Source organism: Sciurus carolinensis, chromosome 17, assembly GCF_902686445.1.
Source record: "Sciurus carolinensis chromosome 17, mSciCar1.2, whole genome shotgun sequence".
NCBI classification, from domain to species: domain Eukaryota; kingdom Metazoa; phylum Chordata; class Mammalia; order Rodentia; family Sciuridae; genus Sciurus; species Sciurus carolinensis.
The window spans coordinates 31,041,117-31,064,087 of record NC_062229.1 but is presented as its reverse complement, the minus strand read 5'-3'; the positions used below and the strand labels follow the sequence as shown (position 1 = coordinate 31,064,087).

The 22,971-nt window shown below is 50.3% G+C and overlaps 2 protein-coding genes across 4 annotated transcripts; one reads left to right on the top strand and one right to left on the bottom strand.

Moving 5' to 3' along the window:
* Window positions 1–2,919: 2,919 nt before the first annotated feature.
* On the bottom strand, window positions 2,920–7,111 carry Myd88 (MYD88 innate immune signal transduction adaptor). Of its 2 annotated transcripts, none has more exons than XM_047531648.1 (5): window positions 6,658–7,109; window positions 5,737–5,871; window positions 5,161–5,341; window positions 4,883–4,974; window positions 2,920–4,675 (listed from the first exon to the last, which is right to left on the bottom strand). In XM_047531648.1, exons 1-5 carry the CDS (start codon window positions 6,983–6,985, stop codon window positions 4,521–4,523), a joined length of 891 nt encoding a protein of 296 aa, XP_047387604.1. In that variant the 5' UTR covers window positions 6,986–7,109; the 3' UTR covers window positions 2,920–4,520. The 2 variants fall into 2 exon arrangements, 1 of the variants encoding a protein (XP_047387604.1); XR_007105863.1 differs by having other exon boundaries at window positions 4,534–4,675; window positions 5,180–5,341; window positions 6,658–7,111.
* A 1,592-nt stretch (window positions 7,112–8,703) lies between these two features.
* On the top strand, window positions 8,704–22,760 carry LOC124968830 (3-ketoacyl-CoA thiolase B, peroxisomal-like). 2 transcript variants are annotated; one of them, XM_047531647.1, is made up of 12 exons: window positions 8,704–8,900; window positions 9,074–9,167; window positions 10,115–10,172; window positions 12,202–12,281; window positions 12,583–12,625; window positions 14,732–14,830; window positions 15,834–15,914; window positions 17,064–17,254; window positions 17,442–17,621; window positions 17,884–17,939; window positions 18,052–18,197; window positions 18,535–22,760. In XM_047531647.1, the coding sequence occupies exons 1-12, from the start codon at window positions 8,730–8,732 to the stop codon at window positions 18,608–18,610; spliced, it is 1,275 nt and encodes a 424-aa protein (XP_047387603.1). In that variant the 5' UTR covers window positions 8,704–8,729; the 3' UTR covers window positions 18,611–22,760. The 2 variants fall into 2 exon arrangements, with proteins under 2 accessions (XP_047387603.1, XP_047387602.1); XM_047531646.1 differs by having other exon boundaries at window positions 16,998–17,254.
* The last annotated feature ends 211 nt before the right edge of the window (window positions 22,761–22,971 follow it).

Genomic DNA, 22,971 nt, shown 5'->3' with positions numbered 1-22,971 from the left:
TAGCGCTCCACCAGAAAGAGGTAATTCTTGAAGCCGAGGCTGGCGCTCTGAGCGCACATTCGTTTCCACTCGGGTCAGAACCCAAGGAGCCTAAGTGCCCAGAGCACATAGACTTCCCTCGGGTCCCTGCACTCCACCCTCCCTCAGGCCCTGGGGGCAGGTCATGGCAAGTGGAACTGAGGCCTGTGTCCGTGGGTCAAGGGCTTCTTGGATGGACCCAGTGAGGTTTGCGTGGGAAAAGAGGAAATTCAGAGACCACAGAGTCCCTCCTGCCAGTCAGTGTCACTTCCTTGCTCATTTTTGTGTGTGTAACTGCCTGAAGCAGAAAGTGCCACCAAGCTTTTCCACTTCCTTAATCCACCTTGCATGCAGCCACCCAGCTAGGCTCTCCGTGCCGAGGTTCAGCAGCCCTGCACCGCCAGACTCAGTGTTGCAGCCTAAATCCTGGGACCCTGGTCATCCTTGACAAACTCCAAGGGTTCTAGCCCACCAGTCTGTTCTCCTCTCCAGCTGTGCCTCTTGTTTTCCCGTCCACTTAAATGATTCCCTTTCTGCTTGAATCTCCTTCTCCCCGCTTGGTCCACCCTGCCCATTCCACCACCTGTCAGAGCCCACCTCAGGGCCATCTGCCTCCAGGGCCCTTTCCAGGCAAGTGGCCCACAGAGGCCTGTCTTCAGGACTTGTAGGACTTGCTGCCCAGGCCTCTGCTATCTGACTTCTTGAGTCACTCAAGTTCCTGCTTCGTGTCTCGATTCTCCCATCGGGTCTTAATTTCCTTGAGGACAGAGTCATGCTTGGTTTTCCTTCATAGTCTGCCTTGGTTTAGACCAATAAAAGAAGCAGGTCCTCCAGAAATAAGTTCATGAAATGAAATGGTATTTGGAAACAATACTTTTATAGATACATAAATATGTGTTATCAGTGATCACTTTTATAATGAAGTATTCTTAAAAAAAATGATGGAAAACTAAGCTTTAGTCATTGCTTAGGGACCCAGTGGCTTTGGTTTTTACCTTGATTTTTACTATATTAACAATGTTTTTAAAAAACTTTTCATTTTTAGGTAATTGTAGATTTGCAATACAGGAAATTATAAAGCTATTCCAAAAGAAGTTCCTATATCCTTCTCACGATCTTCCTCAGTGAATAATTGAGTGTAACCCTAGGATAATATCAAGACCAAAAAGATGACATTGGCAGAATATACATTTACACCTCTGGGTCATCTTATCACAGGGGAAGATTGTCATACCACAATCAAACTCCCTAACAATCACAACCATACAGTTTTGCTCCAGCTACCTATTCAGTCCATCCTCCCCTCCCTGACCAGTCCTAGGCCCTGGCACCTCTGATTACCTCTCCATCTCTGTAATTTCAGTCTTGTTGAGCAGAATTTCATCGGGTTTTTTTGTAGTGCTGTGAGAGTATCTCTGCATGTAGGATTTCATAGCTCTGGGCAGAACATTCCCTGTAGCTAATGTGTCACAGTTCTACCTATGTCGGTGGTGTACCAGTTAGGTACACTGTTAGGTTATAGTTAGGGGTAAGGAGGCCTGTGCTCCCTTTGGGACACTGGACTCACCCTGTTTAGTCATTTTAAATATTCCGCTGCGTGAATTGAAGCCACGTCACAACACACAGTGCTTAGAACAGGGTAGCTGGTGGAGTTTGATCTTCTGAGGAAGGAGGAAGTTCCAGGGACTCCACAATCAGTCATTTCCTTTCTCTTTTTCATTAGTGAAGTTGCCTGAGGCAGAAATAGCCACTGCACTTCTGTTCCTTAATCTATCTCGCACACAACGGTTAACTATTCTTTAAGATACAACAGTCAACAGCCCCAAATCTGAACAGCAGACAGAAAGTAGACTGAGAAAGAATTGACAGGTAGAACTTCCAAAACATCTCAGAAGGCAAAGGACTTTGGATTTGCCCCTATTTTTACTCTTTCTTTAATTCTTCCTTCCTGATGTTCTAAGATTCCTCCTCTTATCTTTCCCTTTCTGTTTCAAGAACTTCAAGAAGCTGGAGTTGTGGCTCAGGGGTAGAGCACTTGCCTGGCATGTATGAAGGCCCAGGTTTGATTCTCAGCACCGTATGTAAATAAATAAAGTCCATTGACAGCTTAAAAATATATTTAAAAAAAAGAAGAACTTCTCCTAGCCCTTCTTTTAGGGTTAGGTCTGCTGTTGACAAATCTTGCAGATTTCCATCTGAGAACATCTTGACTTCCTCTTCATTTCCGAAGATTTTTTGCTGGGTGAAGGATTTTTGGGGGGGTGGTGAAGGATTTTGAGTTGACAGTTCTTTCTTCCTGGCACTTGAGCGAGGTTGAAACCCTGCTTTCCCACCCCCACAGCTGTTGAATGGAAATCTGAGGTTGTTCAAATATTTCTAAGATCCCATTTGTCCTGACCGCTTTCGAGATTTTTTTTTTCTTCATCTTTGATTTTCAGAGCTGGACCAAGATGTGTCTTGGTGTGGATTTCTTCAGTTTCTTCTTGGTTGGGGTTTGCGCAGCTACTTGTTTGATGCCTATTGTCATTTTTGTAGTTTCAACCATAATTCTTTTGAATTCTTTTTTAGCTTCAATTTATTTTCCTCTCCTTTTCAGACTTTGATGGCATACAGACTGGATCTTTCCTTGTACATAGTCTCACAAAGTCCTGAGATCCTGTTAATTATTTTCCAGTCTTTTTGTTCAGGTTTGGTGCTCCTGGTTCTGCATTCTGCCCTGTTGTGATTTGAGCCCTTGAGGAGGAGGGCTCTGGGAGCCCCTGCCAAGCCCTCTGGAACCCACTCAAACAGCCAGCTTCTCTTACTGGTAAGAATGCTACCCAGCTTACTGCTTCCAAACTTCTTTCCTATATGTGTGTGTGCGCGCGCACACACACACACACACACACACACACACACACCTTCCCAAAATAGAATATTCTTTATTATAAACCCAGAATAGAGAAAGATAAATGACAAATACAGGCATTTCTCAGATCTCTTTGAAATTCTCACAAATCATATGAAAGAGGGGTAGATAGTGCTTTCTTGAAATTACTATAAAATGTTCAATATCAAAGGGGGGACAGATGCAGGCATCTAAGGGCTTCACTGCAATCATGCAGTCAGTGGTCTCTATTCCTTCTTGGAATCCTATGGGAAGGCACCTTGCCCCAGCCTGGCCAAGGAGGAGCAGAAAAGCAATTTGCTATCAGATTTAGGGCCTTGGGGTCTGCCCTGGGGCACAAAGACCTGGGACCATGACATTTTCTCCCTCATAGAGAACTTGAGGGGAAGGTACAAGCCACTTTGGGAGGAAGAAAATGTCCACGCCTGCTGTGAGTTCGAGGAGCTCTCCCTACTCTGTCTGGCCTTCATTGAAGGAAAATGCTGGCAACTTGGACCCTTTCCAGACTTTGGTTTTAATGAATAGAGAAAAGAGAAGAAAGGAATCAAGAGCACCCATTCTTTTCCAGGAAGATGACCAGGCCCCCTTGATGGTGGGACTTTCCCATGCAGGTGTCCCTGGGAGATGCATGGTACATGCAGAGAAACATGTACATGCAGGTACCTCTGTGTGTGAGGGTGCATGAGTCAACTTGTATGTGCCCATGCGGGGAAGATTATGGGTGCTCATGTGCCCACAGGCTTTGGGGAAGGATGCTCCTATGTGGCTTCTGTTTGTTGGTAAAAAAGGCAATGGAAATATAGAAAGACAGTGGGAAAGCTCTCTGTGGGTGACCCAGGGAAGAAGGCTCTGTGTTGACATGACCCTGGTGACTCAACCCCAGAGCCCCTATCTGATGATATGTCAGAGGCCAGGATGCCAACCCAGGCCAAGAAGAACTGAGGAGAGCTGACAGGCATCTGGATGAGTGGAAGTGAAAAGCAGCACCAGCTGCTCAGGATGGTCTCTTGGTGCAGAGGCTGGGAGGAGTCAAAGATGTAGCTGAGAGAAGACCATTAGAGAATCAGGCTCGAGGCAGGATCTGCAATAAGGATCAGTCAGCTTCCTCAACTGCCCTACAGAGAGGAGGAAGTGGGTTGCGAGGTGGTGAATAGGTGCCACTGTGGAAGCAGCTGCCCCAGCAGGCTCGTGGTCCCACTGGTGGCCAGCATGTGGTCCACCCACAGTCAGCTCTCTCTCAGTCAGAGCAATACTCAACCTTTTCCAGCAGTGATTTGAACACAGCTACCACCCAAACTCCACATCGTGCAGAAAGCGAGGTGGAAGATGTGTGAAAGGCTCAGAGGTGACTCAGCTACTCCTCTTCTTACTTAGAGCTGACCCTGGTTTTCATTGTCCTGGCTGATAACCACTCTTAATGGTGGTTCCATTAGGACAGAAGAGGTGGGGTCCACACGATGTCTGACTACGACAGATGTATCTGTGGAGTTGGCAACTCTAGGAACAGAGAGGTGAGTGGAGTACAGATTCCCGCCACAATCCCAGGAGGAAGCACCAGCAGAAGCACATGGACAGGGAGACAGAGGGAGGCACCCCAGGGGTCCCAGAGTCTTCTTCAGGGCAGGGACAAGGCCTTGGCAAGGCGGGTCCAGAACCAGGACTGCGTGCAGGGGTTGGTGTAGTCGCAGACAGTGATGAACCGCAGGATGCTGGGGAACTCCTTCTTCATTGACTTGTACTTGATGGGGATCAGGCGCTTCTGATGGGCACCTGTAAACAAGTGTCATAGCACTTTCACCAGGCCCTTGGCCCAGTCAGGGGATAACATCAGACCTCCCCAAGTTGGTACCATAACACCTATTTATTCATGCAGAGGCATACAAGCTCAGGTGTGTACACAAGCTCAGGTGTGCAGAGACCCGTTTCTGGAGGCCCCATCTCCTCACTCCCCTCTGGCCAGGGCAGGACTGAGATTACCTGGGGAGAGGCTGAGTGCAAACTTGGTCTGGAAGTCACATTCCTTGCTCTGCAAGTAATCATCTGACACAACTACCACCATCCGGCGACACCTACGGGAGAATGGGCAGGATGCATATACTGTGGTAACTTACTTGAGGATATTCCCAGGGGACATTCTTAGAGGAGGGTCACTGTGACCAGGGTAAACAGGACCAGCTGGCAGGAAAAGGCCAGCATCTGGACCCTTGAGCAAGTCTTCATGCACCCACTCACCCCCCACTGGGCCCCTCGTCCACCTCTTTTCAATGAGCTCACTAGCGATGGACCAGACACAGGTGCCTGGCAGGACGTCACGGTCAGACACACACAACTTCAGCCGATATTCTATCTGTTCCAGTTGCCGTATCATCTCCTGCACAAACTGGATGTCGCTGGGGCAGTAACAGATGAAGGCATCAAAACGCTCTGGCACTTTCCCTGAGAGCAGAGCACAAGGTGATGGTCAGAGCACCAAAGAAGCGGTGAAGGAACCCAGCCGAGAGTTCCTTGCACAGGCAACCTGGTCCTGGATCTATACTCATCCCAAGATGACACAACTTGGAGAAAGTGCTCTTCTCAGGAAAGGAGAGATGAGACCCCTGGGGGCCCAACCCTGGGTTAACCATCATTTCATGAGAGTCTCAAAGCAACATAGTGGTAGGACTATTAGTAGCCCCATTTTTTTTGGTGGGAAAACCAAGACTCAGAAACTAAATCTTGTCCAAGGACTCACAGCCCATCTGCTTTCAACATCCATGTTCTACATAGTAGACTGTCCTGTGGCTGTGGCCCACCTGTCTGACTGTGCCATGGGAACAATATAGGGCCCTTACCCATGGGGTCATCAAGTGTGGTGATGCCTGACAGTTCCTCTGTCCTTGGTACACTGCTGTCTACTCTGGCCACCTGTAAGGGCTTCTCTGATTCCTGCTGCTGCTGCTTCTTAATGTACTTCTGGCAGTCCTCCTCTGTAGGGAAGAGACAGGGTGTGTTAGGTTGCCCAGCCCTCCACCCACAATCAGGATCCAGCCCTGTCCCACCTCTTTTGGCCCTTTTGGACTCCAGTGCTCCAGTTGCTGGTGCCATGAGCAGCTCCACAGCTCTGACAAGCCAAACATACACACATACACCCTCCCTGCTCCCCCACCACCAGGGCTCTGACTGTTCCAAAGGGATATTGTGGTTTTCTGGTCATCTAGGAAGCCAAGGTCAGGCATGCGTCCCTCTGTCCCTTGACCCCCTTTCTAGAGCTCCTGAGAATGGAATAAAGGTCTTTTTCCAGGATCCAGGGCCTGTGAGGAGGCCTGAGGACTGAGGGTTATGGGGCAGTGATGCGAGTGACACCAACCCAGCAAGGTGTGCCTGTCTGGGCAGCTGGACTTCCTGTGCAAGTACATTACATGAGTGCCAGTGAGCACAGAAGGGTTCTTTCCCCAGGCACCTGAAGTTTCCTAGAGCATCAGCTTCCAGTCCCTGGCTTCTCCTGTTGCTCTATCTGACACAGCTCAGAGGCTCCAGAGCAGCCTCAGACTAACATCTGGCCCAAAACCTGAGAACCTTTGCTAAGCCTCTCAGGGTCTTTGCCGCTTTTCCTCTACCCTTATCTTATCAGAGACCTTGACAAGGAACCTGATCATCTCCCTCTGCAGACTTCTCCAGCATCCCACGCCCTTCCAGCCAGAACCAGGGTCGCTAGGGCTGGCTGCTGAGGTCTGTGAAAGTCAGCCTCCCCCACCCTCCATACGAGGCCTCACCGATGCTGGGCCCCAGCTCCACCAGTATGTCGTCACGGCCCAGCGTGGTGAGCAGCTCCAGCAGCCGCCCTACGGAAGCTCCAGGGCGGCCCTGCCAGGCGTCCAGTAGGCTGCCGGTGGGGTCCGGGCGCGCCTCAAACTGCCGAATCTCCAAGTACTCGAAACCCATCTCCTCAGCCAGCACGGTCCAGTCGGCGGCCACCTGTGTCCGCACGTTCAAGAAAAGCGACAGGCGGCGCCGCACTCGCACGTTGAGCGCAGCCAGCGGCAGGGAGGAGGTAGAAGTGGCCAGGGGTGCAGACCCATCACTGGGGCCTCCCGCAGACATGACAGGGCCGCTCTGAAGGATCCTTGATGCTGTAGGGTCGCGTCGCCTGTCGGGCTTCCTCCTTCTACGGCTCCCTCCGCTCTCGTGGCTGCTTTCGCTTTCTGAGAAGCGCCGCCCTGCGGTAGACTCCGGAGGCCCGCGCAATCGGGTCAAGTTGGAGCGCCCCACCCCTCACTGGGAGACTGGGGCGGTGAATATAGAAATCCAGAACCTGCCCTTAGAGTTTCTTTTCTACAATGCTGGGGATCCAACCCAAGGTCTGTCGTATGCTAGGAGCTTTCCTCTACCACTGAGCTATATCCCCAAATCCGCCCCCTTTTAATTTTGAGTCAGGGTCTCGCTAAATAGAGTGGACTGGCCCGGAATTTATGTTCCTCCTAGCTCGGACTCGGAAGTATCTAGAATTACAGGCGTGTTTCTCAGTACCCAGCAGAACCTCCTGCCCTTTGAGATCTGGGTCGGTCCACTGACCTTCCTGGAGGAGTCTGGTGGTGGTGGTGAGTGGAAGACTAAGGAGAATGACCCTATTTTGGAAGTTGTGGTAAACCGCCCTAGCTCTATGGGATCTGATGGTGTCACATTCATTTAATCGGGGATCTAAGAGGTTCGTATGATTCTGCCCTAGAGGATGGTGGAAGAGGACAAGGAGAATCACCAGGTCTGTCCTCCCTGGTCTCTGGGGAACACACAATCCTGCCCATAGGAGAATGGGGAGAGACCAGTTCTGCACCGCGAAGTGGCAATGGAAAAGGACTTACTGCCTTAAGTCTGAGGTAGGCTATGACTGCTCTCAAAAGGCGAAGGGTTGTGATTCACAAGGCGCGGTCTCCCGGTGTCCGAGGAAAACACAGTACTACTGGCACGGGTCTCAGATAAACACATGGTCCTGCCATTGTCCATCAGGGAGTATTTAGCCTTGCTTTTTAGTGTTGGGGTCACAGTCCAGATCTGGGGAGCCTTGATTTGTTTCATTCATTCAACAAGTATTTATTTATCGCCTAGTATGTGTCAACGATATTGCAGGCTCCCTGACACAGAGTCCTCTCCGCCTTGGTGTGGACCCGTCCTAGAGGGGAGGATGGACACTAATTAGATCGTCCCAAACCGTATAAAATTGGTATAAGAAATGTGAGATGTTCTCTGTTAGAGAGCTTGCCACACTTCCGTACATTTGAAAAATCTGTTCTCAGCGCCGGCCAAGAATCTCAAATTGCCTAGTTCTGTAAAGACTTCCCGGGAGAACCCGACCCCTTCGGAGTAAGAATTGAGAGCATCAGAAGTATTTAGGTCCTTGGGATTGGACGCTTGGGACCCCGAAGGGAACAGGGCAGAATGGGACCTCAACCACAGCAAGAGGCGAGCTCCTGATGGTTCAGCCTTCTGTCTGGCGGCGGGTAGTGGACAGGGCGTTGGAGGAAGGGGCTCCTGTTGGAGGGCCGGGTATTTCAAGACATATACAAAGTTCTAGGGACCCGCTTCAGGTTTGATTGCAAAAATCTACCCAAAGTGGTTAAGTTTCCAGAAGGCATTTCTGGGCGAGGCTTCAGGAAGAGCCGCATCCTGATTGGCCGCGATAGGCCAAGTGGGCGGGACTTTGAGTGGAAAGGGCTTCTAGGTTGTGCTTCTGGGCCGGACTTTGGAGGGCGGGGACAGAGGGGTGGTTCCGCGCCTGCGCGAGTGACAGTTTTTATTACCTACTGTCTGTCTTGAATCCCCAGACTGGTCTGCTTATCCCAGCGTCGTGATGTGGAGGCTGCAGGTTGTTCTGGGTCATCTCACTGGTCAGCCCGATCCCGGCTTGGCACTACGGGCAGCGCCGTGCTTCAGCAGCTTCCCGCAAGCCTCGGCTGCGGACGTGGTGGTGGTGCATGGACGGCGCACCGCCATCTGCAAAGCGGGACGCGGAGGCTTCAAGGCGAGGCCCCCGGGGACTGGAGCCTGGGGTGAGACTGTGGAGGGCCGGGAGCCGTCATATGCCAGGTGGCCCCAGGGGTGCCGCAGGCAATGGGAATGCGAACTGCGGTCGCTTTCTCTCTTTGCGGTGGGTATAGCGAGTCAGGCTTACCGCAGTTTCGCGTCCCGCTGCAGGACACCACCCCCGACGAGCTTCTGTCAGCGGTCTTGACCGCGGTTCTTCAGGATGTAAAGCTGAGGCCTGAGCAGCTGGGGGACATCTCCGTGGGTGAGTGCACCACCAGGCTCTGCGCTGGGGTCTCCCAGTCTTCCCATCCTTCCAAAGTCCTGCTCCCACGCCTCCAGTCCCTGAATTGTCTCTAAGGGGAAATATGGAGTCCACTGTCTTCGACGAGATCTCCTCCTGATAGTAGACCTAGAGAGACACTATGTTCCTCGTGCCTTCTGCTTATTAAGAATGAGAAAAAGCAGACATCCCAAATGCAGCCAATCTAGTCTAGGGGTTCCAGGACATTCTGGGAGGCAGACCAGAATGTCTCTGTGTCCTGACATCCTGTCTGTGCCAGGACAGAAAAGAATGTCAAAACCATCTAGTTCACCCCATCCTTTACAGATGGAATGACTGAAGCCCAGTGAATTTGCCCCAGAGCTAGAACATGAACCCAGGGTCTTTCAGGCCAACCTTGGTTCCCACCCATTCACCTCTTCCCTTGAAATATAACAACATAGTACTTGATACTGTTTCATCCGCCAGATGCCACCACTAGGTCAGGAATCACTGTTTCTTCTTTCTGCAGTGACAGCAGGGCCTGGAGGAAGACACTCAGAGGATATACATTTTCAGAATCTCATTTCCCTTACCCAAATACCAATACTGTTGTCCTTCAATCTTTGCAGTGTGTTTCTTTTTTCCTTCAGTCTTCCATGTTACTTTGAAGGGTAGAACACATGCCTAGTCTGTGCTGATTTGAAAGAGCAGGGTGCATGGGCAAGTCATTTAAAACCCTCCAGCATGGGGACTTGTATATGACATGGCACACTGATATATGTCCGGCTGCCCTTACTCTAGACCCTGAAATTCCCAAACATCAAGTGAGACTGCCACACACTCATGGTCCTGAAGAAAGATCTTGAGTGTTTCCTCTCTGGTACTCAGAGCTGTACTCTATTGCCCACACACCACCTGACACTGAATAAAGGCTTTTCTGTCCATAGGAAATGTTCTTCAGCCTGGGGCTGGGGCTGTCATGGCCCGGATCGCCCAGTTTCTGAGGTAATCTTTTCTACCACTAGCTATGAGTTGGCTGTTTTGACTCTTGAGTGGGTCCTGGACCCAGGGAACTCAGTCTGTGGGTGGTGGATAATCAAATTGGATACCATGTCAATAGATGTCTGGGAAACCTGAGTGCTTTGAATGCTGCTCTTGTGGACCCCAACCTTTCTCCCACTTTGAGGTTGGGATGTTACTGGCTATGAGCCAGGACACACAGGCCTTTGGTAGTAGAGAAAAGGTTATCTGTGCCCTGATTGTAGCCAAAGTTAACTTGTTGCTTGTGTTTTGAAAACGTGGACTCTGTCCTCATCTGTCAAGTAAATAATCATATAAACATGCTGAAGAGATCTTGCTTCCTTTGCTAGTAGAGCAAGCTGGACACTGCATTTCAGAACCTTGGGGCAGTGAGGAACCCAGGGGGAGCCCTAGTCGTCTTGCTGTTTAGCACTTTCCCTCCCATGATGGGCAAGGAGTGACTGTTTTTTTCAGTTGTAGATTTAAGACCCACTTGTCCTTTTTTTTTTTTTTTTTTTTTTTTTGTGGTGCTGGAGATTGAACCCAGGGTCTTGTGCTTGTGAGCAAGCTCTCTACAACTGAGCTATATCCCCAGCCCAAGACCCACTTGTCTTTATCCTTTCATTTGCATTGAGTAGAAATAATAGGTACAGTAGCCAGTAACAGAACAGGAAAACCTCTAGGAATTTGGAAAGCCTCAGGTTGCTTACCTGTAGTTCAGTGTCTCCCATTATTTGTCTCCAGACTAACCTTCCAGCCTCATCTCTCAACTGGTTACTCACCTTAATTTTTCCTCTTTCTTTTTCTCCTTCTTCTCTTTTTGCTCTGTTCACCTACTGTCCTCCCTGTTCTCCTCATTCTGTGCCTGAGGAGTGGTGTACCTCTCTCTGCCCTAGCTAAACCCTGCCCAAACAATCTCACCACTTGGACACTGCTTCTCCAAGTTCTCAGGCTTAAAATGAGAGGTCTTCCTCTTGGATAGGAGTCTTGTGCTTCCCTTTGATGTGGCCTTGCCATCTGGTCTTGCTATTTCAGTCTCCTCTTGCGGATTCATTTTCTCTGCGTTGGCCAAAGCATCCTCTAGGCATTCTATAAACATCTAAGAACTCATGCCCATTAAGTATTTGGTTAAAACTTGGTGGATTGGCTAAAGAGGTGATAATCAGGTGGAATGGATTTAGGACATTCCTCGGAACCTGGGAAAGGTTCAACAGGCCTAGGAAGTCATGTACTTACACAGGTCCCTTCAGAATTTGACCCAATCAGTACCTCCAGGATTACCAAGCCTGGCTGCCCATCACAATCACCAGGATGCTCAGTGAACTCTCTGAAGTTTTAAGTGGATCTGAGTCTGGCCTGAAAATGTCACTGGGGCTTTGTACTGTTTGCCAAGGAAGGATTCATTGAAGGGTCAGTTCTCTATTACCTTCCAGGGTTAAGCCCAGGGTGAGACCCTTAGAAGCTCCCAGTGGATGGGATGTTAGAACCCAGCAGAGCTCTTCTTCCAGGTGGGAACAGGCTCTTGGGGAAGAGAATAGGAACATAATACCCAGTCATGTAGTTACTAGTAAGGCTGGAGGGAGGATATGGCTGCTGGCCTCATACTTGACCATGGTTTTTGCTCTGGTAGCTTGTCCCAGCAAAATGCCCTCTCCTCTGAACTCTGGGAAAATAGATGATCATTTTTCACTGTTGAAATTTCAGAGGGACAGAAAGAAGAACCCCTGTGACCCAAACAGGCTTCCCTCTCTCTAGGTTGAAGAAACTCATAGGATGGGAGGATATGTGCTCGTAGGGCCTGGGGAGCAAGTGCCTGCAGAGATAAGGTCTGCCCAGTATCTGTCTACTCCCATCCCATGGATCTGGCCTGGCATGGGCTCAGGGTTACCAGGTTGTTCCCCTGATCTTTGCACCCTCTGAATGGGGCAGTCACATGGCCCTGGAGCACAGGCCTGCTGTCCATGAGAGCCTGGCAGGCAGGGTTGCTGACTGCGCCTCTCATCTTCTGTTTCAGTGGCATCCCAGAGACTGTGCCTCTGTCCACTGTCAACAGACAGTGCTCATCAGGGCTGCAGGCAGTGGCCAACATAGCTGGTAAGTTGGGACTGGGTGGTGCCCTCGGCCAGGGCTTGGACTTGGTCCTGCCCCTGAGGGTTAGGGTCAGTGATGTTGCTGTCCCCTGGGCCAGCAGTGAGCATTTCTGAGAGGACTCTGAGCACAGAAAGAGTGCAGGAGCTTCCCTTGCCACTGTCCCACTCCTCTTCAGAATGCTCCTGTGTCTTCATTTCTGGGGCTGGGCTGTGTGGCACCTGGAGAATAGGTGGGATGGGGGCTCTGCTGCTCCCAAGACAGACAGACCTTGGTCAAGGATGGTTATGAAATGCTCTTGTTGCAGGTGGCATCAGAAATGGGTCTTATGACATTGGCATGGCCTGTGGGTAAGACTTTCTTTCTGCCAGAGCTCCTTAACCAACAGTGACGATCAAACTAATTTCCCTCTCCTCAGTTCTCAGAGGCCTTGATTTCAGGATCATCCTCTGGCTCCTTTAGGCAACCGGCTTGATGTGGGTCCCTCTGGATGCAGTCTAGGAGTGACCCCCAACTCGGGCTGCTCAGGAAAAGCTCACATCTAAGCACTTGCAGGGGAGAGCAGGTGGCCTCCAAGTTTTCTTTCTTGGAAATCTGTCAGACTGGAAATTGTGGGCAGCATGTTGGAAAAATATACCACTGGGGCTTCCTTCTGTGACTCTTGTTGATTTTCACTGCTATTGAGAGAGAAATGGAAGTTTCAGTTCTCCAAACCTAGGGACAGCTCCCTACTGTATGTCTATTCCTTTCTCTAGGATGTCTTTATCCCTACCCTGATACCAAGGCGGAAACTTCTGATTGCCTACGAGTTCTCAGAGACATAGTCAAATCTCTGGTGATTTGGTCACTATCACCTTTACCCAGACTGTGGCTCCATCTTTACCTGTAGCACATGGAGCCCTACGAGTTTGTGAAGAACCTTCAAGGAAGGGCAGGGTGCTGGACCCTGACTGGGGGCTTCTAATACTGGGTGGGCAGGCTGAGGAAGGCATTGGTAAACTGAGGAGGTGACCAGACCTGGTTCTGATGTCTTCTCACTGTCTTTCAAATTCTCTCTAGAATTTTTCTTGACAAAAAGTATCACTGTTCCTTAACCAGGTCCTAGTTGACCTGCGTGGGGTTGTCCCAACTTATGTTTCAAAGGAAGAAAGCAAAGACTACAAATAGGGACTTTGTTATGACGCAGGTCACTGCCCAGCCTGCCTTTTGATATCTTTCTTATTACACTCTTGCTGGGGGAGAGCAGGTGTGGAAAATTGAAGTGAAGCCCTGGAGCCTTAATGAGTCCCATAGGGGGCTTCTGATTCCCAAGCAGGATGAGGATTCTTGTGCTTGCGCACTAAAGGTCTGGACCAAGGCAACACCCATATCACAATCTGACAGTCCTCAAGGGTTTGAACATGTAGTATTGCCCAGGGCGTCCTAGGTAGAAGGGAACTCCTGGGCTAAGCTGCATAAATTGGGATCAAGGCTGAATGACCATGGGCAAATTACTTACTCTCTGGACCCCCGTGTCCTCAGGGGGTACTACCTGAGCTTCGTCAATGTTTATGAGAATATTAAATGAAGTCAGGTGTGGTGGCACACGCCTGTAATCCCAAGAACTTCCACTGACTCTGGAGGCTGAGGGAGGAGGATTGTAAGCTCCAGACCAGTTTCAGATACACAGCAAGACCCTGTCTCAAAGTAAAATATAGGCACAGTGGTGCGTACCTGCCAGCGACTCAGGAGACTGAGGCAGGAGGATCACAAGTTGGAGAACAGCTCCAGCAAAAGAAGAAGAAGAAGAAGAAGAAAAAGAGGAGAAGGAGGAGGAGGAGGGGCGGGGGGGAGAAAGTGGAATCATAACCAAGCTAATACTTTGGGGTGTATAGCATGGGGTAAACACTGTTTGAAGCCTGAAAAGAGTTCAAACTAATGCTGGTAACACAAAGCACTAGTCAAGGTCATCTGTTATCATTCTTGAGGTCTCCCCTTCCCCGGTCCTTCTTGATCCTTCTACACTGGCCACCTCACTTTCCTCTCAGAACATCGCACCTCCTTGTCTGTGCAGGTCAGATTGCTCTTTGATATGAGTTTTTATGTCTTCTCCCCTCTCAATTCATGGGCCCTGGAGACGGGGCCTGGGCATATTGGATATGTTTGTGGTAATGTGGTATACACTAGAAAGCTTTCCTCAAAAACTGATAATTGTCTGGTTCCACAGATGTATAGGGAAGTATGCTTCCACCCCTGGAAGTACAGACTGTGCAGTGTGCTCTGTCCTGGGGTGGAGGTAGAGACAGGGTTCAGCAGCCTGCCAGCTCAAGCGCTGCCTTGCTTCTCTGTGCCTCCTAGACATGGCACTGCACTTCTCAAGGGCTCCCTGGCTATTTTCCAACTCTTGCCACATGCCCCATATCCTTGGGTGTGTTCCTGTTAGGACTTAGCTCCTTCTTCCTTCTCCTCCTCCTTAGGGTAGAGTCCATGTCCCTGGCTAACAGAGGGAACCCTGGAAATATTACTTCACGCTTGCTGGAGAATGAGAAGGCCAGAGACTGCTTGATCCCCATGGGGTGAGTGCCCATCCATACCTCTTGTGCCTGTGCCCCCAGGCTCTGTCTCTTCAGGATCGGGCTGAGGAACTTTCTCATCTGTGACTGGCAATGCCAAGACGTGCCCTACTTTGTGTGAGGCATCTGTTCTTCAGAGACTCGGCATGGCAATCAGTGCTGCCTTGGCTTCCTATTTGTGAGGTTCCCAAGTCTTCTCTGAGCCCGAGATTCCAAACATAGTCCACCCTGTCATGCCCCCTCTGAAATGCTCAATCACAAGTAGGCAGATAGCAGTATCCCTCCAATCCTTGGGAGCCTAGAGTGTTGAAAGCTGGGAGCTTTTGATCCCTGAACATGCTGGTGAGGGACCTGGGGCCTGTCAGGTGCAACCTGTGAAGTACACTGCATTGGTCCAGCACCTTGGTCAGCAGCCAGTGCCATTAAACTCTGTGCATCTACAGGGCCTGTGGGCAGGGAGGCCTGGCTCTCATGGATGTATGAGGAGATTGAGGCTGGAGAGGACTCTGTCTTAGCTTGGTCCACACACTGTATCTCCAAGGACAGTCTGAAAAGCAGCTCATGCTACAAGGTCTAGCTATGGATCTGGACTTCTAGGATCAGGACGGGCCAGCCATGGGGAGCAGAAAGCCAAGGTTTGGCCTTTCCAAAGACTAGGTGGGCATTCTCATCACCCCACGTGAAAGCGCATGTCCTCGAGGCATAGGGGAAGCTGGCCAAGTGTGGCAGCGAGTGCCCCAGTAAACCTTCCTTCCCTCTCCTCTGTGCTGAGGCAGCTCCCCCAGCTCTGCTGCACATGCAGGCTGCCCTCCCTCTTTTGTGGGAGGGTGTCTTTGTTGTATGAACTCTGAGCATCTGGCCAGCAGTGGTGAGTCCTGTCTGCCCCATGCCCAGGCTGGGAGCGGGGTGACATTGCCTGATTCCTCACTACCGTCTCTGTGGCATGCATGGCCCTGGTCCCCAGGATGCCAGAGCTATGCCCAGCTGGGGTACTATTTTGTCCTAGGATAACCTCGGAGAATGTGGCTGAGCGGTTTGGCATTTCACGGGAGAAGCAGGATACCTTCGCGCTGGCCTCCCAGCAGAAGTGAGTGCTGCTTGGGGTGGGACCTTGCCAGGGCTGGAGGGTGAGATTGTGAGGCCATCCTGAGTGGTCTGAGGTCTGAGGTGGACTGGTCCCAAGGGTACAGTAGTGTACCAGGGGGTTGCAAGGCTCCTGCCTCCTAGCTGGAAAATGGAAAGGAGGCAGTGCCATTCTGAGCTGGTGGCCCTTCCCTGTTGCCCAGCTGACTGCCCGTGCTGAGTGCCTTCTCCCTACCTGGGCCTCAGTTCCCCCTCTGTTCTTAGGGGCATGAGAACCAGAACTCCTCTCTAATTAGCCACTGCGCGGGAACTGAACGTGGTAGCTCGAGGCTTCCTGGGGACCTGGAGTGTGGGACCAACGATGCTGTGGACTTGCTCTGTTAGCTTCCTGAGCAGGCCTGGGTCGGCACGAGCATCCCGAACCCAGGGCAGGTGCTGACATCACAGAATCCCAGGGGCTCAGGCCTCTGGGGCAGCAGCAGACTGGGTGGCAACCCTGATGAGGCTGAGGGAGGACAGCAAAGATGGAGTGGTGCCCCTGCCGGGTGGGCTTCTCCAAGGCAGGGACAGTTAGCCTCTTGGGTCAGGTAGGCATGTGGGCTTTGTTGGAAGCTCTGGGTTCCTCCCATTGAAATGCCCCTAGGTGTTGTAGTTTCATAGGGTCGTAAGGGTAACCCTAAAATGCCTTGGGGTTCAACTCTGTTTGAATTGGAAAAGAAGTCAAGGAGTATGGAATATGTCACTTTAGATTTGGGGATCCTAGGGAAGGGGTGCAATTCAGATGTTGGGGTCAACCAGGAAAGCTGGCAGAAGCCATCACGAATGTTCCTGAGGCTCCAACCTCAGTGGAGCAGAGGCAACCGACAGGCTCAGTTCTTGGATGAAGGGCTCCCTTCTCCCACTTGAGTTTGGCATTGGCCATGATGTGGGTACCTGGGGTCGACAGCAAAGGAGGCACCGGATCACCCCAGGCAAGCCTCCCCCTCCCTAGGGCAGGGTTTCCTCAGGACGTCCAGCCAGTTCCTCAGGTGTCCCCTAGGACTAGACATGTCCCTGAATTCAGGCTAAAGTTGCGTGTCTGCCACAGTGGGCCAGAGTGGGGACATGAGGAAGGGAGCTCCAGGGAGCTGAGCCTGCTGTCTGCTGCTGGCAGGGCAGCAGGAGCCCAGAGCAGGGGCTGTTTCCGTGCTGAGATTGTGCCTGTGACCACCACCATCCACGATGACAAGGGCACCAAGAGGAGCATCACTGTGTCCCAGGATGAGGGAATCCGCCCCAACACCACCATGGAGGGCCTGGCCAAACTGAAGCCTGCATTCAAGGATGGTGGCTCCACCACAGCTGGTGAGCATGGGCCAGACCAGGACTGGGACCAGGGCTGGAACAGGGGCTGCCACCAGGCACTGCCACTGGGCTAGCTCTTCTACTGTGGAGCCTGGAGTAGACCAGGTCCCTCAACAAGGACGCATGGGAGGTCAGATTCTCCTCTGTTTGGCCCTGATGCCTCCTCACCCCAACACTTCCTCCCCAGGAAACTCTAGCCAGGTGAGTGATGGGGCGGCTGCCATCTTGCTGGCCCGGAGGTCCAAGGCAGAAGAGTTGGGCCTCCCCATCCTCGGAGTCCTGAGGTCCTATGCAGTGGTTGGGGTCCCACCTGACATCATGGGCATTGGACCTGCATATGCCATCCCTGCAGCCTTGGAGAAAGCAGGTCAGGCCTCTCCTTCCCACCCTAGGCCTGGGTCCCCTCATGTCCTGCTGCTGGGTACTGGGGGTGGCCCCGTGGGTGCTGCAGAGTGAAGGTGGGGCAGACTGGCACCCTATACCCAAGACCTTCGTGACCCATAGCTGGGACCCACTCACCTGTCCCAAAGTTCCAAGCACACTAGGCAATTGTGGGCCTGCATGGGTCTGGGGAGACTCAGATGCCTGCCAGGCACCTCTGTCACCTCAGGTCTGCACCTTGCCTGCAGGGCTGACAGTGAACGATGTGGACATCTTTGAGATCAATGAGGCCTTTGCAAGCCAGGTGAGTCTTGGTCTCACCATTGCTTGGGCCCTGGGCACCCAGTGGGAGCCAGTGGACAAGCTGCTCAGGGGAGGCGGCCAGAGTCTCCAGGCTCTGCTCTGGCTCCTTCCAGGCTGTCTACTGTGTGGAGAAGCTAGGAATCCCCCCTGAGAAGGTGAACCCTCTGGGAGGTGCCGTGGCTCTGGGCCACCCGCTGGGCTGCACTGGGGCACGACAGGTCATCACGCTGCTCAATGAGCTGAAGCGCCGTGGGAAGAGGTGAGGCTGCTCCCCATGGGGTGTCCTGGGGTGTTGTGGGGGATGCTGAACTGGGGTGTCAACACGGGGAGCTGGGGAGGTCAACATTCATGCATATGCACTTTGAACTGGGCATACAGGGGCATGATCCCTGGTGTCCTTGAGGGTCAACCTTGAAAGAGCCTCTGGTCTCAGAGGGCATCTGCCACTGTGATTGTGTGCCGAGGTGGGGTGTCAGGGGACTGATTTCCCACAGATCTGATCTTCTGGTTTTGCATTCTCTGTCAGGAGGCCTTGGTGCGGAGTTTGGTGGTTGGGCTCAGAGTGCCTGTGCCACCAACGCATTTCCCTTTGCCAGGGCATATGGAGTGGTGTCCATGTGCATCGGCACTGGAATGGGAGCCGCCGCTGTCTTCGAATACCCTGGGAACTGAGTCCCTCGCTCAAGGCACTACCCAGATGGCCCTGCTCTGGCCGCCAGAGAGTGACTCTAGGGAACAAATCTACCTGGGACATTCAGCACTGGTGGTTGCGGTGGGGACAAATGAAGGCACGTCAACTATTTGAAAACTGTGAACACTGATGATGCAGTACAAGAGGGGGTGGCATATTGGGCCATACCACCAGATCCCCTCTAGCTGGGCCAGACAAAGTCAGTGTGCATCACCCAGGCCACAAGGCCATGCAAATCATAGGGTACTGTGGCCTCATGAATGAGGTACAATGACATAGTAAATGTGTGTTATCTCATCTTGGTGGCTCTGGATTTTTCCAAGGGCTTGTGTTTTCCTTGCTGGACCTCTGTGTGCTCCAAGTAGTGAGTCTGAACTGCCATGGTCTCTATGGTGATGTGACCTGTTTTTTGTGTTAGCTCTGGGAACTTATGAAGCAAGGCCTAGGCCAAGACCATTGCTCTAGAGGAGGCTTTTCCATCCCAGGAGCTGCTCAGAACTCCCCAATCCATGTCCCCGTCCAGCACACCTGTTCCTTAACCTGCGCCATCTTGTTCCCTTAGCTCAGTCTGGGGCTGAGGGGTGGGATGAACCTCAGAACCTGTGAGGTTCCATGAATCTCTCTTTGTAGGAACCTGGCCCTGGAGCCTTGGGCGCAGGACTTCTTGCCTAGCATTCCTTCTACCACCAGTGTGGACTCATACAGCTCATTGCTCCTTGGGAGAGGTGGGGCTTAGGTCAACAGAGTTCTGAGTCCTGTGACAGTGTCAGGGAATTGAGGAGGAGTTGTACCTAGGAGTGAAGAACATCTGAATGGTGATGGACATTGGGGTCGCATTGGTGAGCAGCACCTCCAGCAACCCACTCCCTGGGGAGACCCCAAAGCCCTCAGCCTTCTTGGTGGTGATCTGTTGTCCTGCATCAAGAGGAAGGGAATACACACAAGGGGACAAGCAGCTCCATGTGTTATGCTGGAGCCTTCACTTGCTCCAGGTCAGCCCATCCTCTTAGGAGTCATTTCTGGTCTTACCAACACCACAGTGCAAGACAAATGGGTGTCACCAGGCCTAGTGTACCATACTGCACAGATTGGACACATGGTCATAGGACATGGGTTTGGACCCAGCTCCACCAAAAGCAGTAAGCAAGTTGACCATCAGCATGGTCCAGTAGCTCCTCAGCTGCTGAGGTTTATAGGTAGACTTCCCAGACTCTGTTGATTTACAAAACAGGTTCCAAAGTCCACCTAGCTGGTGGAGAGCTACAGCTTGGGCACAACCACGATGACTGACAGGGTTACCACCTGGTGGACAAAGCCTTTGACTCAGCAGGGAATGGAGCAACCTCATCCACTGCTGTAGGATCTGAGCTCGAGAGTCACTGGGACACAGGAAACCTCGTAGTCTGCAAGCATCCATACTTTTAAGCAGAGCACCAGCAGCAGCATAGTTAGTCTCAGAGTCCACATCTCCATCAAGAGCAAGGGGTGGTTATGATTATGATTGGAAAGAGGCCACAATGGCACCATCTGCTCTCCCTACTGTCCCTTCCAAATTCACTGCCATAGAGCTTTGTGCTCTGCTTCAGGTTGGTAGGTCAGTCAACCATAGGGTTTCCTTCTCCTCTCCTCTCTCCTCCCTCTTCCTTCCCAAAGAGCCCAAGGCATTTTCTCAGGTTGCTAAAAGTAGGTGATACTTTCACATTTGGAGCTGAGTTCTGCTTTTCCCTTCTTTGCCTACTGCAGGCCCAGCAAAGTCTGGCTCAGCCCCTACCCCAGCTCAGCCTGCTGGGACCCAGACTAGTCCAGGATGCCTCAGTAACAGCCCAGCAGCGCCCCCACCTGGACATTCATTCCACAAGTGCTGCCCCACACCTTTTCTGTGCCCAGAATCTTTTTGGTGCAGAGACAGCCCTGCTCACCCTGAGGAATCAGAGGCTAGAGGAGAGGGACAATAAGCGAACCACCCTTTGCTATCCAGAATGACCAGGGCTGGGTTCTGGCCACCTGTAGGCTGAGGAAGGACTTTGTCTTTATCCTGAGGCCAGTGAAGGGCCTGTGATGGGTTTGAAGCAGGGGTGTGTCCAAGTCTGCTTTGCTTTCTGTAAGATCTCTCTGGCTGCTGTTGGGAGGTAGGCAGAAGGAGCACGAGTGGGTTGAGGACATCAGTCAAGTGGCCAAGACCAAAAAGACCTGCAGGATGAGGCATGGTCTCTTGCCTCCCAAAGACAAGTCTGTGGACCTAGCTCAACAGATTTCCCCAAGGAACCTGTCGGCAACACAGATTCCTGGACCCTAAGGTCAACAGCAAGTCAGTAAGATTCTTTATTAAGATCTTAGAAATATTTGATTGTGTCTCCTAGATCTTTTCAACTATACCAATACAATTTCATATAAGTGGCCGCAATGTTCTATACCAGTGTTGTCAAATTCAGTGACCAATAGCCACATGTGGCTGTGAGGACTTGAAATGTGGGTGGACACTATGACAGAGAAATTGCATGTTAAAATGTATTTAAATTAAAGTGTCCATTTGTTACTAGTGGCTATTGTCATGCGGAATCCCCAGACATACTAAACGGAGACTTTGGAACTGGGCCCTAGAAATTTATTTTTTAACAAAGTGATTCTGATAAATGTTCAAGGTTGAGAATCACTAAGTTCAATAACAAAACTACCACTGAGGTACACCCTCAGCCCTTTTCAATTCTTATTTTGAGGAAGGGTCTTGCTAATGATATTTGGAAGTTTGAAATTTTCTAAACAATTCTAAGTTTAAGAAAAAAAATCACTGCAGAAAGTATAAAAATATAGAACAGAATGATAACAACAACAACAACAACAAAAAAAAGATTGTGGATCAAAACCAGTGGCTTATAACTAAAACAATAATAGGAGGAAATTTTAGTCCTTTTGCTTATATTAATAAAGAAGAAAGGCGGAAAATCAACGAGGTAGGTATTGCAACTTAAGAAGTTAGAGCAGAATAGCTACATATGCCCATCAAATATGTAAAATGATGAAGATAAAAACTGGGGGTTGGAGGTGTAGAGGATGTGCTTACCAAGGGTTCAATCCCCAGTACTGCAATCCACTCCCGCAAAGGAGAGAGAGATAGTGAAACAAAAAAACAAAGATAAAAAAGGCCCCAAATTGGTTATTTGAAAAGATTAATTATATGGGTAAATACAAAAACATATGCCAATTCCAATTTTTTTCTTCTTCTTTCTTTATTTTATTTATTTTATGTTTTTTGAGACGGGGTCTCACTGTATTGCCCATGCCGGTCTCAAACTCGTGAGATCAAGTGTTCCTCTCACCTCAGTCCTCTTACTAGCTGGAACTATGTGCATGTACCCCTGCACCTAGCAATTTCAGTTCTTTAAAAGAAAGATAAGCAAAGGCCCAAGTAAATGAGATTAGGAATTAAAAAGAGAAAGTGAGGCCTGGGGATCAAGCCCAGGGCCTCAAACATTCTAGGGGAGGCTAGGCTACCACTAGGCTACACTCCCAGTCCTCAAATGTTTCTCTTCTTATAAGGACACTGGTCACAGGATTGGAGCCCATCCTAATCTACTATGACCTCATCTATGAAGATCCCATTTCCAAATAAGATCACATTCACAGTACCAGGAGTTAGAACTCGAACATATCTTTTTGGGGTTACATAATTCTATCCACTACACAGCAATAGTTCATTTATTTTCACACGTTAATGAAAACATTCAAGAATGTGCATTTAGTACAGTCTAAATGTTCTAATAGAATGTTTTCATTTTCCTGCTTTCTGTACTAGGGATTGAGCATGCGATCTACCACTGAGCTACACCCTCAGCTCTTTTCATTTCTTATTTTGAGACAGTGTCTTGCAAAATTGCCTGGGTTGGCCTTGAACTTGAGATCCTTCTGCCTCAGCCCCCTGAGTAGCTGGGATTGCAGGTGAACTCTATGGTGTCTAGTCATTTTCCTGCTTTCTAAATAGTGTGTTGTATTTTTATTTCCTTCTCTAACCCAGTAATTATTTAGGAGAATGATTTAAAAGTTCTAAGTAGTTCAACATCCCCTCAGTGATTGTCTTCTTTCTCTTTATTTTTTAGTCCAAAACTTAAAATTAAAATTAAAATGCAAAAATCATCCTCTAGACACCGATTTCTAAATCTCATTCCCACTGATAAGTGTTATTGACAATTCAGAGTTTATCTTTCTGAACCTTTCTTTCATGTATACAGAATTACTGACCTCATTTAGTGCTCAGAGTGGGGGAAGGGTAGATTCTCAGGGAAGAATGAAAATGGAGCATAGTCACAACATTTAATTTTCATAAACCAATTTGCCTCTAATGTGA

Excerpts from the sequence above, each read along its gene's own strand:
- Myd88 (XM_047531648.1), bottom strand. The coding sequence starts at position 6,985 with ATGTCTGCGGGAGGCCCCAGTGATGGGTCTGCACCCCTGGCCACTTCT. Across the intron at positions 5,872-6,657 it reads GGAGCTGGGGCCCAGCATCG|AGGAGGACTGCCAGAAGTAC; the intron begins GTGAGGCCTCGT and ends TCTTCCCTACAG. Across the intron at positions 4,975-5,160 it reads AGTGAGCTCATTGAAAAGAG|GTGTCGCCGGATGGTGGTAG; the intron begins GTGGACGAGGGG and ends ATTCTCCCGTAG.
- LOC124968830 (XM_047531646.1), top strand. The coding sequence starts at position 8,730 with ATGTGGAGGCTGCAGGTTGTTCTGGGTCATCTCACTGGTCAGCCCGAT. Across the intron at positions 12,282-12,582 it reads GGCAGTGGCCAACATAGCTG|GTGGCATCAGAAATGGGTCT; the intron begins GTAAGTTGGGAC and ends CTCTTGTTGCAG. Across the intron at positions 15,915-16,997 it reads GCGCTGGCCTCCCAGCAGAA|TGGGCCAGAGTGGGGACATG; the intron begins GTGAGTGCTGCT and ends TGTCTGCCACAG.